General features: G+C 37.1%; 1 protein-coding gene across 1 annotated transcript in view; it reads right to left on the bottom strand.

The window, feature by feature from the left end:
- The window catches only part of TTC29 (tetratricopeptide repeat domain 29), a 116,605-nt gene that overhangs the window by 97,958 nt on the left and 1,685 nt on the right, over nucleotides 1–16,962 (bottom strand). Inside the window, exons 2-3 of the mRNA XM_066253457.1 lie at nucleotides 12,088–12,185; nucleotides 10,143–10,226 (exon numbers count right to left, since the gene is read on the bottom strand). Of these exons, the coding sequence (XP_066109554.1) occupies nucleotides 10,143–10,226; nucleotides 12,088–12,179 (176 nt within the window). The 5' untranslated portion in view covers nucleotides 12,180–12,185. The remainder of the gene's footprint in view (nucleotides 1–10,142; nucleotides 10,227–12,087; nucleotides 12,186–16,962) is intronic.

Here is a 16,962-nt window from a genome sequence, read left to right as displayed (position 1 = left end):
AAAAATAAGACAAATATTGCAGAATTTTTAAAATTCCATTTCTTTAAATTATTCATAGCATCAGGTACATCTTGGAAGATTTTCTATAACATCTGTAAAAAACTAAGTGGAAATCTTAAAAGTTCTTTCCCTATAGAAACTATATTTTAGCTAGGTTGAGGGTTCTCTTTGTTCCTATTATTTTTCTTTTGTATTGTGATATATTCTTAAATATCAGGGGAGGATATTTGGGGGCTTTTTCATCATAATAAAGTTCTAGATTTCTTATCATAGGTCGTGTTCCTGGATTTCCTCTGTCAGCTCCATTCTGAGGAGTGTGGATCCCTTGCTGCCTAATGGAAAGAACGTTGCATGGTTACACCAGCTTCCCTGACAGGAGCTCGGGCCAATTGTTACTATTCTTTAACATTTTTCTTTAAAGTGATCTTCAGAATATATTCATTCTAAGAGCAAGGAAGAGATAGTGTACATAATGTTCTTTTTGTGTGTTTAGAAAAAGACATTTTGTGTACTATTTTTGCAGACCTACACATTATATAATATTTTGTGTTTACAAAAGATTGAGGCTTCTTGAAACAGAGGTTTTCCTACTTGCTCTCTCTTTTTTTATTTAGTTTTATTTATTTATTCTCTAAGATTTTTTGCATCACTGTTCATGAGAGATATTATTCCATGGTTTTCCTTTTATGTAACTGCTACCAGGTAATTATAGTCTCATAGAATAAGTCTGAACCAAATTGAAACTATTTCTTCCTCATTTGTTAGGCGGAATTCACCAATTTAGCCATAAGGACCTGGAATTTTCTTTGTGTGAAGTTTTCAAACTACTACTTCAATGTTTTCAACAAATGTAACCTACTGTTTATCTATTTTTACTTAAGTGAACTTGGCAGTGTCTTCCAATAAATTTAGCCATTTCACATAAGTTGTTTATCAGCATTATGCTTTCCCCCTAATTAGCATTATTATATTTGTATAATCTATACTGATGTGTCTTTTCATTTCTGAAATTGGTATATTGTTCTCTCTCTTTCTCCTTTTGATCAGTCTGGCTCAACATTGATCAACTTCATTGATCTTTTAGAGGACCAGTTTTTGTTTCATTGATTTTCTCCATTGTTTTTCTGTTCTCAGCTCTCACATCATGACTCCTCTCTCTCTGCTATCCTGCAGTTTAAATAGTTTTCATTTTCTAGTTTTTTTTTATGAAAGCATAGTGCACTGATTTTAGACATTTCTATTTTTCTAATATAAACCTTTTAATGATATAAACTTCCCTTCAGCACTACTTTAGCTGTATCCCATAAATTTTGATATACCATATTTATTCTTTCATTCAGTTTATAATGTTTTCTAATTTGCCTTGTGATTTTTTTTCTCTCATTCATGGTTTATTTAGAAGTATGTTGTCTATTGATAGTTTCCAAATCTGTGAGAGTTTTCCAGAGATCCTCCTGCTATTATTTGCAATTTAATTTCATTGATGTACGAGAAAATAATTTGTAGAGTCTAAATCCTTTTATGTATATTGAAGTCCATTTTATGGCTCAGTCTATCATCTCCTTTGACAAATGTTCCACATACACTTAAAAATAATGTATGTTCGGATGTTGTGGAATGTTGGTGGAATGTTCTGCAAGTGCCAATTATTTGAGTTGATCAATGATATTGATCAAGTCTTCAATAGTTTTATTGATTTTTCTGTAATTTATTGAGAGCGGTATTAGAATCTCCAATTATATAATTATGGACTTCCTTATTTCTACTTTTATATCAGTTTTTGATTTATGTGTTTTGAAGTTCTGTCATTAGGAACACAAACCTTTAGGAGTTTGTCTCTCTGAGGAACCAATTCCTTTTATCATCATGAAATGTCACTTTTTCCAACTGCTTTTAATATTCCAACTACTTTCTGAAAACGTATGTCTGAAAATCTTGGAATTTTTCTTCTCTTTTTTCTCATAATGTTAAAACTTTATTATCTTTTGTACTTCTATGTAGTCATTTCAAATATAGGAAGAAAATGTACTTGGTCATTCATTTTTATCTTTATCTTAAAGTGAAAAAACCCTTCAACTAAACTTTAAGACAACTCCCTGTTCAGTAATATATTTTTGAGTTCTCTGATTATAGGATAAGAGATTGTTCCAGAGATTGTTCATCAGGGATTTTATGGAAGTCTGAATCAGGATTATAGAATGCTGGGTCTTCATGAGGTGAACCCAGAGGGTTCCCACTGTAGTAATGGGAATTACAGAGGAGTCTGAAAATCTGATCTCTGATGCATATCTGATCCATTTTCTGTCTGGCTTATGTATTCCTTCCTCTCTATGAATAATTTTTTTCCTATCTCATTGCTTCTGCTTATTTATAACATTAGGTTGCCCTGGTCAAATTACTTAATCTCTCTATGTCTTGGTCTCAGGGAGTAATAACTCTTCACAGGATCATTATAAGGATCTCTTAAAACAGACCAGCTCACAGTATTCATTTAATATGCATATATTACCAGTTCTTATCTTGTCTGAAATAAAATTTTGCTAAGAGATGTAATATGTATGAAGATAAATATCTATTTTATTGTTCATTAGGTATGCAAAGCTGGATTATTTTGCTCCATTTTTCTTCTATAATGTCATGTGATAATTTTCTTTTGGAATTTATTGTCAGGAAAAAGCTTGTTTCTCTTGAGGAACTGAGGTTTCCTTTCATCAAGCAATGAGAAATGTCTAGTCCATTACATCTCCCTTTTTGCCCCATCTGCCCAGAAGTTCAGAGTGAAACATCATGTTTCTTCAGCAGAACTATATTAACTTTAGTGGGAAGTGTATTTATATACCCCTCCTCTATTTGCCTTTCATTTTCTGTTCATAATCTGACAGCTGTGGAATATCAAACCTCAACTTTAAGTCTCTTCAATCCTTCCTCAAAAGAAAGGAAGCAAGCAATACTCCGTTATTTTCTGTAAGTCAGCAGAATCTTAAAAGAGAATCAAGCACAATCTCTGCTCACAAGGGACTCTTAAGTCTTGAGCAGAATCCTTGCCTTATGGCAATTCATGTTAAGAAAAACATTTTACATTTCAAGTCAGTAAATGTACACATATAGTTCACATCAGTATATATGAAACAAAGGTTCAAAACCACTAATCCTCAAAATGTTCTCATCTCTTGATAAATATTAACTCAATTAACCCTCAAAACAATGAGTCAAGCCCGACTATTATTATCCCTATTATTTTTTCAGATAGGAAAAGTGAGACACAGAAAGGTTAAGTAACTTGCCCTCAATCAGCCAGCACTGGTAAGTGTGAAGTGGAAGTGCAGGGGGTCTGGTTTTAGAACTCAGGCTACATTTCATTACAACTGGCAGCCTTCCAGCATTTAGCCTTACCCTGTGCAAAGCACTCTTTTCTGTTCTATTTTGCTAGTCTCCTTTTCAATTTTAAAATTCTGATCGTGATCCCCAAACAGATGGATCATAAGCACTACCCACTAAATGGGTCACATTTTATAGTTTGTTAAATGTAAATTAAGAAGGAAAAAAACCCCACACAAACATGATTGTCAGGGGCTATTAAGATTGTTCAAGCAGGAGCTCTGAACTCTACCATGTGGCCGAGGATGAATCCAAGGAGACCTCTCAGAGCAAGAAACAGGCTGAGGCTGTAAGATAGAAGTGTATCAAGTACACAGGAGTGGGGGAAGGAGAAGGGCATTTCACAGGGCATACATACTAGGTTATGAAGGGATAAATGCTCACCACTCATTGATCTCAACACCTGTTGTTGTAAAGTACCTTAATTGCATGAGTTATATAGAGACACCAAGGCAGGATACAGAAGAATTTTTAAGAGGAGATTTATTAATAAGCTGGATGCATATGACTTACACGGGGTATAGCTGACCCAAATCTTGTAGCCTTGAATATAGCTCTGAGGCTAGTTATATACACTTGATCACATACAGGTTGGGGGAGAAAGAAGGGGGCTTACATGATGTCAGAGGATAAGTGTTTGTAAATCACCCATAAAGGAGAAAGAAAGGGAAGAGGAAAGGGCTACTTAAATCTTTCTTCCTTCTCCTGCATTCCTGGCTGTTTACCTCCTTCCTCACAGGTGTGGGAAGAGGGGGATCCAAGTCTCCTTCCTCCTTCCATTCAAAGCCTAGTACAAAAACCTCTCCATTTACAATATCACAGCCCTTCCTAAGCATGAATGCGATCAGCCACCTTGAGCTGGTGTAAATCATACACAAGTATAAAAATCATATTTACAAAATCTCTCTGAATGCTTGGCCTAAATCATAAAATGCCTTTTAAGCCTCTAGTAAAAAGGGGTTTCTTATCTCAGAACATAGTACATCCTTGTAAGCCAGGAAGTTCCCACTTTCTTCTCCCTCCATTCTCCACAGAAAGGAGGGGGCAAGAAACCTAACCCTTCCTTCTAAAATATTAATATTAGTTTTGCAATTCTTCGGTACCTTATCACACTGTGAAACAAGTATGAGTACTAAAGACGCACACGTGAGCAAAGCCACCATGGCTCCATCCCGCTTGATGCTGAGAATCTAGTAGAGGATGTAAAGTAGCAATGACGATACAATGCTGTCAGTGCCATGATGGGGGCATTCTGGGTGTCACAGATCTCTGAGAAGGTTTTATTACAGGTATAATGCTAGCCTTTTCAGGTATAATACTTTTCTCTTTTCCTGCCTTTATCCTGAATAAATATCTTCACCTTGCTACATATACTTTGAGTGCCTGGCTATTGTGAAAATCCGGGTGTTAAAATTGCTTATAACAAGTACATCTATAGTCTGTAAAAGCACCTTTGGAAGACAATTTTGAAACAAATTCAAGATAGAAACTTAAGACTGGCAAAAGGCTAATTTACTTTGAGTACATACAATACAATTCCAAGTGAGGCAGTAGAAAAAGGGTTTAAAAGATATAAAAATAAATGGTTCTTTGTTTCTTTACAACCCAAATTCTTTGATGTGGGAACTGATGGTTCTATCTGCCACTGTAGTGACAAAGTGACACTCAGCGAACATCAACTGATGATGCTGAAAGCTATTCTGAAAAAATTTGAACCAACTCTATCCTTCCATGTAACAGAACTTGATATCTGAAGCAGAAAACAATATTGAGCAGATTAGCATTCCTTCTCCCTTGATGATTTTGTTCATTTGGATCCTCATTACGTCGCTAAAGCTGAAAAAACTGCCCCCCAGAAATTTTTATTTGAATCTATAAATAACACTTTTATTACTTAGCTACTCAAAGCAATTATGGTAATAAGTAATACTGTAGGTCCTTTAAATAAAAAACAATAATGCATTCTGATAATACAGAATTTTTAAGAAGTAGAGAAACATAAAGTGTCCTTTGGTTAAAGATCAGTTAAATACTATTAATGAACTTATTTGAAAACATTATCTAAGAAAAGTCAAATTATCAGTGTCAAATATACACACAATATGTTTGAAAAACGTACCTATTAGGTGTAGCAATAATCAGGTCACTTAAAAGTAATAAAGTGTACTGAAACTGCTCGGGTAAATGTGGATGATAAAAAACCCAGAAACCCTTTGTTTTTTAACGAGTTTATCCATTTTAAAGTAAACTAAACCCCCATTAGGTGGATATGGCCTTTCCAGGAAAAACTACTTTAGCTTGCCCTGCTCAGTAACTCGTTTATATATTATTATACTCCTACTTGGATACATAAAAGACTTTTGAGAAGTTAAACTTTCTTATTTTGACAGTCAAACCTGCTTACATGTAACACTGAACTGAAAATGTTATAACCAAAGAATATTCATAGCAGGATACCTGCTATTGTTAATCTCCCATTTATTCTTTCACTCATTCATTTATTTAACGTCGCATTCCTGAGGTCTGACCATGTGCCAGGCCCTGTTTAGGCCCTGGGTATAGAGCAGCATGCACAGCCAGACCCACTCCTGTTCCTTGAGAGTATCCATTCTTCTAGGGATGAGACAGTTGACATATAACTCCCCATGCAAAATGGGGACCACGTTCTATCAGAAATAGGTCCAGTTAATTTGAGTGGGAGAACACATGAGTGGAGAAAAGGCTACTAGATTACAAAGTCAGGGAATGGCAGACAAGGAGCGTCAGCAGCAACACATGAGAGTAGTGAGTAGTGGGAGGAATGGGAGCTAAGCTCAGGGAGGCCAGCCAAGTTCGAACCGTGCACAGCTTTAGCCATGATGAAGAGTGGAGAGATTATTGTAAGAACAATGGGAAGCTCGAGAGTTTTACACAGGGGAGTGTCATGATCTATTTTTTTCTTTCCAAAAGATCACCCAGAAGGCCTAATCTCAGCAGAGTTAAAGGGGATAGAAGAAGAGAAATTAGGAGACTATTTTAGTGACCTGGGCAAGAGATTATGGTGGCTATACAATGAAGAGAAGTAGATTAAGACAGGCCATATTTTGGAGTTACAGCTGCTAAAACATACTGATGGATTAGACAGGGGAGGGTAATAAAGGCAAAGTGAAACTCAAAGCTGTCTTGATGTCACTTACTGGATTGGGGACAGATTGTGGGAGAATTATTTGGTGGGGAGTGAAGGGCAGTAGGAATAAAGCAAAAGTCCAGTTTGGGGCCACATCAACCTTGAAATGTCTATTGAAAATCCAAATAAATACGTCAAGGAGGCAGTTGAATATAAAAATTTGGAGCTCCTTGGAGTTGTGAGGGCTGGATTTATAAATCTGATAGTTTTCAGGTTACTGCTAATAATGGAAGTTATAGGAGTGGATCTGGGTAGAGAGTGTAGCCAGATAAAAGGCCCTGAGACCCAGCCTTAGGACACCCCACCACTAAGAGTTTGAAAAGAGGAAGCCAGCCAGCAAAGGGGACTGAAGCAGCACAGTCAGTGTGGAGCAAAACCATAGACTATGGCATCCTGGAAACCACAAATGGAGAATGTTGAACTCCATTAAATGCTGTAAAGATATCAAGCAAGATGAGGACAAAAACGCGACCATCAGGTGTGGTAAGAATGGAGGATATTGGTTACCCTAAACAGAATGATTTTAGTGAGCTCTGGGGTTGGAGTTCTATTAGGAGTCACTTGAGACAAGAACAGGATGTGACAATACTGAGATAGTGCTTCTGGCTGCTGGGAAGGGTAGAGAAAAATGGGGTAGAATCTGGAGGTGGATAAGAAGTAAAGGGAAATAGCAGCGTAGATATAAATGTGAATAAGATTGATCCGATGAAAAAGGAGAAATTGATGATATATATCGTATTCCCCCATGTATAAGACACACTCTTTTTTGAAAATTTTAGAGTCTAAAAACTGAGTGTGTCTTATATAGTGGTTGTAGATTTTTTTTTTACTTACATTTAAGAAGAGTGGTATTTCCAATGCCATAGATGGAACTGAGGATGAGGCACTATATGAAGACAATGATTCGTCATCAGACACAGATGAGGACAAACTAATGGATGGGAGTTTTGAAAGTGATGAAGAATTATATGAATCTTATGATGAATAAAGTTTGAGTTCAATAACATTAAGTAATACATTTTTTTTTCAGATTTCAGGCCCCTAAATTAAGGTGCTTCTTATATTTGGGAGCGTCTTACACATGAGGAAATATGGTAGAAGAAAAACATGTTTAACTATAGGAGAAAGTTTTAGAACAAGAAGGATGCTTAGAACAAGTATCCAGCACACAAGTAGAGACATCATCCTTGGACAGGAACAGGAACCCTACCCACTGCACTAGGGTGAAAATCACAGAGCGTGAGCTTACATAAAAGTGAGCTATCACACTTTAAGTAGACAATGAGAGGTTATTTTGGGATGAGACAAAGAGTACATATACATTATGCAATACCAAAGCTAGTGTACATCAATTTTACGAGTAATAATGGTAACATCTATTACCATCTTAGAGAAGATTAAGGCAGTATAAAGAGAAATTTGAGGGTATGTCTTAGATATTGCTTCTGCCTGATTGAAAATTTGATTCATCAATTTCTTCCCATTACATCCTTGTACACTGAAGATCTGTAATATACCAGTTTGAGCATTTTATAATGCTACCAGGCAGGGAGCCAAACTCAAAAGTCAGTCTGCCTTGGCAAGCTCCATCCTATGGCCTTAGTCCTCTCTGATTTCCTCTAGATGTCTAGGCTGCACCTCACAGTATAATCAGCACTCACTAATTCTGAATTTGTTTCCTGCTCGTAGAGTTTACTGTCTCAAATAGAGACAAAGATTGGGTTGTGTATTTTACAATAAAATATCATTGCTGCTCTCAATGTGAAAAAACTAGTATTAGATGTAAAGTAGTACTTAATAAATGCTTGTTGACCAACGTATCTTTTCAGAGTTGAATGGCTAGTAAAAAGTTTTATTCAGCAATTCCTTGGCTAAAGGAATATGCATAATTCCTCATGGTACCTGTTGTGTATTGCTGGAAGATGCTGAAAACATTCATCAATTTTCTTCTTTACAATGCTATTCAATCAGTTTGTCTAGGGTAAAGTCTAGAATGTGTATCAATGAAAAGCATACTACTGAGCTAAATACATGCTATCTTCCTACTACAGTTTTCATCCACTTTCTCAGAGAAAAGATTTTGGTCTAAAAAAGTATTCAAGTGCAGGAAGCTGTGAGAATAATGCAGTACTAAGGACTGAGATTACCCAGGGCTATTTGTTTTCTGTAATATAACATGAATTTGAAATCAATTTGAAAAGCTCCTTAGTGAAAAAAATATTAAGAGAATACTCATCAGTATAGCCTATTTTGCATTGTCTTATATCAAAGTTTTCCTTAGTACAGACTGAAAGCTTAGCAGATTTTAAGTATATGGATTTCTAGCTTGTTCAATTATATGAAGAATAAGTTTAATTCCAAATTCAAGTCCTAATTTTTAATCCAGTTACAACTCTTCCAATGTTCTTATATTTAAATCAGAATGCAAGTATCACTTATATGTATTTTTCTTTTAAGCAGTGAATTGTATCATCAGATATTATTGACCTTTAATGTTATCCAACAGGTTACCAGGGAGAGTTAACAAATGAACAATCAGACTCACATTTAACCACAGGTCTCCCATACTGCAGGTGGCCCTGATACAGCCCCAAGGAAGGCGGTGATTACAGTTACTGTAAAATTGTGTCACTCTATGGAATAAAGTGTCTACGGACCAAATGAACTATTCCCTTTTCCTGTGGTATATGCAAATTGACAAAATAATATCTGATAAAATAAAATATATCAAGAGACTTAGAATTTCAGACTGTGAAAACTTATACAAAAAATACCATTAGGAATACTTTTTCAACGGGATGCTATGGTAGGAGATGATACTAATAGAATCTTTTAAAAGCATTTTTTCATAAAACATGTTAATCTAATCATTTAATGAACTCCATAGGATGTGTATGCATGTATAAGATTTCCATTTTTCAATGCTTACATCTGAAGATCCAATATCAAGGTCACCAAATCTATAGGTAAGACACATATACCTGTTCAGCTATTATTTTAGTTTCCTATTTATTTCTCACTAACCTACATGAATTTTTATACTGTTCTTCTCGTACCACAAATTAGGTTCTAACTAGTGGTAAAATAGCAAAGTTTACATTGTTGATTTGAAAAATAAATCCAGACAATTTTGAATTATTTTAAAATTAACCAATAGGCTATCATTCATTAATACTTTTTTTGTGGGTTCCTGGTAGGGTTAGGGAAAGATATATTAGTAAGGGATTTTTTAAAAATGAGCAAGAAAAAAAAGATATATAAATCTTTCTCTTAAATGTTTTTTCTCCTGCATGGAAGCAACACAACTTAAAATGGGGGTCAAGAAGCAATGAATGGCACAGGCTTAACCAAAATCCCCTACAAATGCGATAGTATAATATCTTGGTAAATATGAGAATTCTGAGAGCCATAAAATTAAAGACTTTGATATGAGTAAGATCAATAGATATGACTTATCACTATTTAATATGAGCTTTAATTTTTAAATGCCATGTTCCAATGAAAAGGTGTGCCGCACAGGAAAATTGAAATTTCAATAAAGAATCAAGACAAAAGAAACAAACTTTATATTAAAGTACCTTTAAGAGGTTATACTTACGCAGCAACCTCCTCTTTTGACAATCCTTTGAAATTCACCTCCATGTAATGATCTATGTCATCTTTTTCTTTGATCAATTGAGACCTGAATGAAATGGAAAGCAATAATAAAGCACTGCCTTATTAAGTAGGAAAGCTACCAAATATAAATGCCACCACGAGAACAGAAATATTCAGGGCATATTACCATACATAATAAACGTTCTGCACTAGCTGTAGAGTTGGGAGTATTGATTGATAATTTCTAAATTTTAATTTTCTCGAATGGAAAAAGACAGGGAAGAATATTAAACCTAAACCCAGTGTGTAAACAAATAAAACACCAAACACATTAAAATAATCTGCATTTTTTAGTAAATGGAGTTTTTTTCTCAAATCTCATAAAGCTTCCATTTTACTCATGCGGTTTCACACTACAGAAGTCTCATCCTGCTTGGCACATAATCTTGAACAAATACCTATTTGGAAACAAATGTGTAAACTTTGATTTATTCTAAACATTAATATAAATTTGCTTTGAATTGCTGTTTGAATGTGTTTAAATCATACATAAAACTCAAATTATTATTAAAAGTTCAAGGTGTAAAGTGATTTTAAGAAGACTACTGATAACGTTAATAAAAATTTATAAAAAAAAAAAGACTACTGAGAAATATATTACACGTGAAGTGTGTTTATTCTTTACACTGCCTGGCACCTTTGAAAATAAGCAGCTTATTAATATCCAAAAACCATGGCATATGCAACAGAACAAGTATATATTTTTATGCAGAAATAATAGAGAATGTTGATACAAAACTTTGCCATCAATGCTTATTATAGAAGTGTTTTTCTTCAACATGAAGACAAAGTTTTCTTTAAAATACATTTTATTTTAGAGGTCTGAGATTGGCTGAGTTATTGCTCATATTAGAAAGACAATGTAATCTCAATCATTAAAAAAAGCTAGAAAGAATAATCTTGTGCAGACTTTGTTAATATTTCACATTGTTCAAATGTAAAATATGTATGTCAGTGGTAATATATCGTTATACCTCAATTAAAAATACTTATCCAGGAATTATGCATCTATTGAAAAATTAAGTTTTTGAAAAGAAAAATTTGATGTGCTATTACTTAAAAAAATGTTTATGTAGTCTAGCTAAATGTATTTATTTGGTCCATGGGCTTTGGTATTTCCCAGAAATACTAAAAATGAGGTATGATTTTTCTTTTTTCAGAACAAAGTAGTCTCATAATACTTTGATCATTATCCCTGGCAGGAATTGAAAAGTATCTATATAAAGCAAATAATCAAACCAAAGTTTGCAAATTATTTGTATTGATAAATATTACGTGCATTACTAAACATCAATAGAGTTACATATGCAATTATTAAATAATGCAATCTTGGTTAATATTCATAATCATGACAAAATGCACCAAGCTCTGTCCTGCAGTTTCTCGGCCACAACTCCAGGAGCTCGGCCGCCCCACAGAAGCATTAAGATGGTGCATCTGCGGCCCCGCGGCCATTTCAGGAGCTGAACCGTGCCTGCCAGTCTACCTGACAGTGAGACCACGTCCTCTTTCTTCCGGAACACAATTCCGCCCTGGGGACCTTGTGGATTCAAGGCCACACGCTGTTCATGCCTACAGCTTCTGCTTCCTGCTCTCCATACGTTTGTTTTTTAAGTGTATCTCCAAAGCTTTATGGGAACCATGATCTAATTGGAGTAAGATATAAAATGATCAAATAAGCACTAGTGTGCTAAATAAATATATTCTTAATATTTAAACGAAGTTCAGCAAGCCTGTTGAACTTTTGAAACCCCAAATTTGAATATTCTGAATATAATAATATACTTTTGCCTTGAAACCATTTGTTTCCTGAGACTCACTGCTAACATTTCTTACTGTAACAAACTTATCTGTAGAAAAAGAAATGAAAAGCAGGGGTCACGTACCTTGGGATTGTTCTGGAGGAGCATGGCAGCTTCTGTCGGGCTAAGGCTATGAGCTTTGAGCGTGCCATGGGCAGGGGGGGCAGGGTCGTCATTTCGGACTACAAAAAAGAAACAACCCAGAAATGACATTTTAAAGAATAAATCTTTCGAAGAATATTTTAACACATTGTTAGATCCACAGTCTGTCATCTGAGCAGAGAACGCCTGTGTGAGCAGAGCTCTCGCTCTGTTATTCAGGACTGATACTCAGTGAGTGAATTCCTCACATTGTTTCTCTCATTATTTTTTCTACTAGCTGCCTTTTGGGCAATTTATTACTTGTCTGCATCTCCACCAGGAAGGAGAAAATATGATAAATGAATTGAAAATTCAGTCAATCAGGAGTGCTGGTATGAGTTTTGTTAAGAGACATGATTGCAATTAAAAAGTAAAAGATTGTTAGGACAGTTACAGATTTTGAATGTTCATGCTTTGCTTTCCTGTTATAATCAATAATTGAAAATTGCTCATAGTTTGCCATTTTCCAAAAAACATTATCATTCACAAATAAAGGCTTTCCCTTAGAAGTGATAGATGCCAAGAATAATTCTCACCGAGGAGACAGCTGCCATGAGAGATGCACTGCGACGACAGTGTAACAAATCACTTCAAAACGCAGTGGTTTAGAAAAGATGAACTCAAACAGCAATCATGTTATCATCTTTCACACTTTTTGTGGGTCATAAATTAGGATAGGGCACAATGGATTGGCTTTTCTCTATACAATGGCAGGAGCCTCTGGTCGGAAGACTTGGAAGGTTGGGGGTAACTTAATGGGGGGAAGCAGGAATCATCTGTCAGTGACTTCACTCAGATATCTGATAGTTGACGCTAACTACTAGCTGGGACCTCAACTGGGGTCTCTGCTAGAATACACACATGTGGCCTCCTCCTGGGGCTTGGGCTTCCTCACAGCATGGTAGCCCTAGACTTCCTACTTGGCAGTTTAAGGATCCAAAGGCAAGTATCCCAAAGAAAAGCCCGGTGGAAGCTGTATCCCTTTTAAGGGCCTGGCCTTGGAAGTGACATAGTATCATTTCTGCTGTCCAGATTCAAAACTAGTGAACAAATATCCTAAGCTAGTGATCCACCTATTGATGAGAGAGCATCAGAGTCTCATTGAAAGAAAGGGTATGAGACGGAAGATCTTTCCAGGGCCATCTTTGGGAAGCGCAGCGTGTCACAGTGAAGAGGGAACGTGCGTAATAATAGAGGGTCTATAAAACCAAGTTATTGAAACTTGACTCCAAAAAGCAAGAAGTGCGGAGATATGTCAGTGGACACTGAATGGAAAAATTGTCACATGTTGTAAGGGCTTTAAGTTGCAAAAGACCCAGCAGTACTACTGCTGAATAGAAAGACAGCCAAAGGCCAGGGCCTCCATCCACCAGCATTATGTCATTAGTTTTTCCCTCTACCCTCAGCCCCACCAAGCGACAGGAAGGTTTGTTTTTGGTTTTAAATTATTTACCACCAGCATTTACTACCTGTGTGACTGACGGTAAGTCACCAGCAATCTAGGTCTTGAATATATTCAACATATTGCTACTACTTGGTGCCAGATACTGTTCTAGGCAGTGAACAAAATGACAAAGATCTCTGACCTCAAGAACTTAACATTATAGGAGTGGATGTGAGAGAAAAGCAGGCAATACACAAATAAACAAAATATATAGGGGATGTCGAACTAAAAATAAAACAAGGAACTAAAAGGAACCCAAATGTTCACCAGTAGCAAAGAGACAAACTTGTGTTCAGACGTTACAGGGTCTTGAAAGTTACTGTGAAAACTGACTTTCACTCTGACTGAGGTGAGAATCCATTGGGAGATTTTGAGCAGAGGAGTGACATGATCTGACTTCCTCCTTTTAAGATGGCCCTGGCAGGTTGGCTCAGTGGTAGAGCGTCGGCCTGGTGTGCAGGAGTCCCGGGTTCAATTCCCAGCCAGGGCACACAGGAGAAGCACCCATCTGCTTCTCCACCCCTCCCCCTCTCCTTCCTCTCTGTCTCTTTCTTTCCCTCTCACAGCCAAGGCTCCACTGGAGCAAAGTTTGCTCGGGCGCTGGGGATGGCTCTGTGGCCTCTGCCTCAGGCGCTAGAATGGCTCTAATTGCGGCAGAGCTATGCCCCAAGATGGGCAGAGCATCGCCCCCTGGTGGGCATGCCGGGTGGATCCCGGTCGGGCGCATGCGGGAGTCTGTCTGATTGCCTCCCCGTTTCCAGCTTCGGAAAAATACAAAAACAAACAAACAAACAAAAACAATAAACTTGGATTGTGGGGGGAAAGGGGCAGACAGTAGAGAGGCCAACTGATGGCTGGCTGCAGAATCTGGGTGACAGAGGATGGGTGTTTAGAAAAGGACCTGGGATAGAGTCACCTGTGGATGGCCGAGACACAGTATTTTAATATTGCTCTGTGCTACAAAGCCATAGCAAGAGTAGGAGTGTGTGTGTGTGGGGGGGGGGGGGGGGGGGGGGGAGGGGCAAAAAGACAAGAAAAAATCTTTTGAAATTCAATGTAGCAATACATAGTCTTACGTTCTGAAGATGGATTACTACCCTGGCCTGAAAATAATTTTTCACATAACTAAGAAAATTCTCATGCAGATCACTGTCTTATTTTAGATATACTACTATACTAATAAAAAAAAAAGAATCCTAAATTATCCAGATTATCAGGGCATGAAATGATCCATGAAAATTAATGAACAGCCATTTTTATATAGTTGTAGTTTTAAAGCACACAGTTTGAACAGCAAATGTTAGTCCTTTTCCCCAGAACAAACATTAGAAGCATATTATATTATACTTCAAAAATTCATAATATAGTGACCTGATTCTTTTACAATTAAAAAAAAATCATTTTTCTGATTAGAGATTACATTAACTAATTGAGTTACTTGGATAACCAGAACTTACTAAATGGCAACGTTAGGGAGAACATGTGGTAAGAAATTATGACCAACATAGGGTTAGACCTCATGTACAGCTTTGAAGGGACATCCAAGGCTCCCTGGACCCACCTCCAATGTGCCCATTTCATAGAAACTGTGAAGACTCTATGTTCAGAGTCTACTAAAGTTACAGAGCAATCCTGGACCGTCTCAGTTTCTTCACCCTGATCTGTCTGTCCCTAGTGGATTCTGAAAGGGAAAGAAGAAAACAAGGATTGTTCTTGCTTCAGTTGGGGCATTCCATCCTCTACGAATTAAGACTGTTCTGAGAGCCTCGTTTCATTACCAAGGGCTTTGGGGCAGCAGTGACCACTGCATAACTGTTGCTTTAAAATGAGGAAATAGCACTTGTCTTTTCCCCAGATACTAGGAAGACAAGGCTACTTATAAACAGTGGCACCAGGCCCCAGAAGCTCTGATCCAGCCAGTGCATCCCATCATGATGTCTATCTGCGTCCCCTCCCCAAATTGGGCTACCAGTGTGTGATATAAATTGATCCTTTTTGATGTTTACTTGGGTTCGGTTATTTTTGCTAAGAAATAGGAACATTGGATGAAATCAAATGCAAATGTTATACACAGGGAGGAACATGTCTTCTTTGTCACACAGATCAACTGTGATTTTTTATCCTCCTCCAAACTTGAGTCAAGGTTTTCTACCATTAAAGTTTCAGCTGCCAGTTCCTTCATTTTGCTCTCCTCTGATCTGAGAACATTAGCAGCAGGAGCGCCTTTACTCTTAAATTTAGTTTAATGTAAGTATTGCAAGCCCTGCTGGCAAGCCTCAAGGCACAAACTCTGAATGGGGGGTGATCAGAGCTGAATGATAAAGTGGAAAAAAGTTATTAACTGCATATTGGGAAAAATATCCCTCAAGCAATCTATGCTGGAAAGTTTAAGGTAAGAGTTCGGCTGGAAGTTAAGCAGGCTCCCTCTCTCGTCTAAACCCCACATCCTACCTTGCCTATGCCTGTTGGAAAAGGGTTTTTTTTTCATAATACATGGCTACATAAAGGGTAATTTGTATTCCACAATAGACAATGTGTGTGCTGAAAATTTGCATATTTAATATTTGAAATGCATCAAATGTTTTAAAGGGATCTTGTAACTAATTATTTTCTCATCTAAGTAATTACTATCTCTTTTATAAGTTCAGTCTTGCCCAGCCTGCGGTGGCGCAGTGGATAAAGCAGCAGTCTGGAATGCTGAGGTCGCTGGTTTGAAATCCTGGGCTTGCCCGGTTAGGACACACACAAGAAGAAACTACTACAAGTTGATGCTTCCTGCTTCTCTCCCTTCTTTCTCTCTCTCTCTCTCCTCTCCCTAAAATCAATAAATAAAATCTTCAAAAAAAAATAAGTTCAGCCTTATTCATGCTGAATTAGAAAGCAGTTGTACTCTAGCATATCAAAGCACTCAAAGAAAAAATAAGTGAGAAAAAAAAAAAACGCAAGCATGCTTTGGAGCCTGTTATTTCAGGATTAAATTATACCTGTAGAATGAAGAAAGCCTTCTGTTCTTTGTCAAAATGAATTGTATCATTTTCCTAGTGTTGGCTAGTGTTCCCAACTCCTAGGTGATCTCTCATAAAGGATGGGACTAACCAAGGCCTGAAGCAGAAATGGAACATGTCCTTTAACAACGGTACTTCATCAGGGTTCTCCGAGCTCCAGACCAGAACGAATCACACAAGATGAGGGCAAAGGCAGGAAGGGCAATGGTTCCGATTCAGGTGAGTAAGGGAGAAGGAGAATGAGAGGTGTTTCTCTGGCTGGTCCAGAGCAAGCTTAGTCCTAGGAGCAGAGGGTGAAGTGTCTGTTAGGAGGACCTGGGGGCAGCCCCCCAGTGTCAGCAAGCAGGCAGTGCCGCATGTGGCACCATG

Source organism: Saccopteryx bilineata, chromosome 1, assembly GCF_036850765.1.
Source record: "Saccopteryx bilineata isolate mSacBil1 chromosome 1, mSacBil1_pri_phased_curated, whole genome shotgun sequence".
Taxonomy (NCBI): domain Eukaryota; kingdom Metazoa; phylum Chordata; class Mammalia; order Chiroptera; family Emballonuridae; genus Saccopteryx; species Saccopteryx bilineata.
Note: the sequence above shows the minus strand (reverse complement) of the source record. Positions and strands in the feature narration are given on the sequence as shown.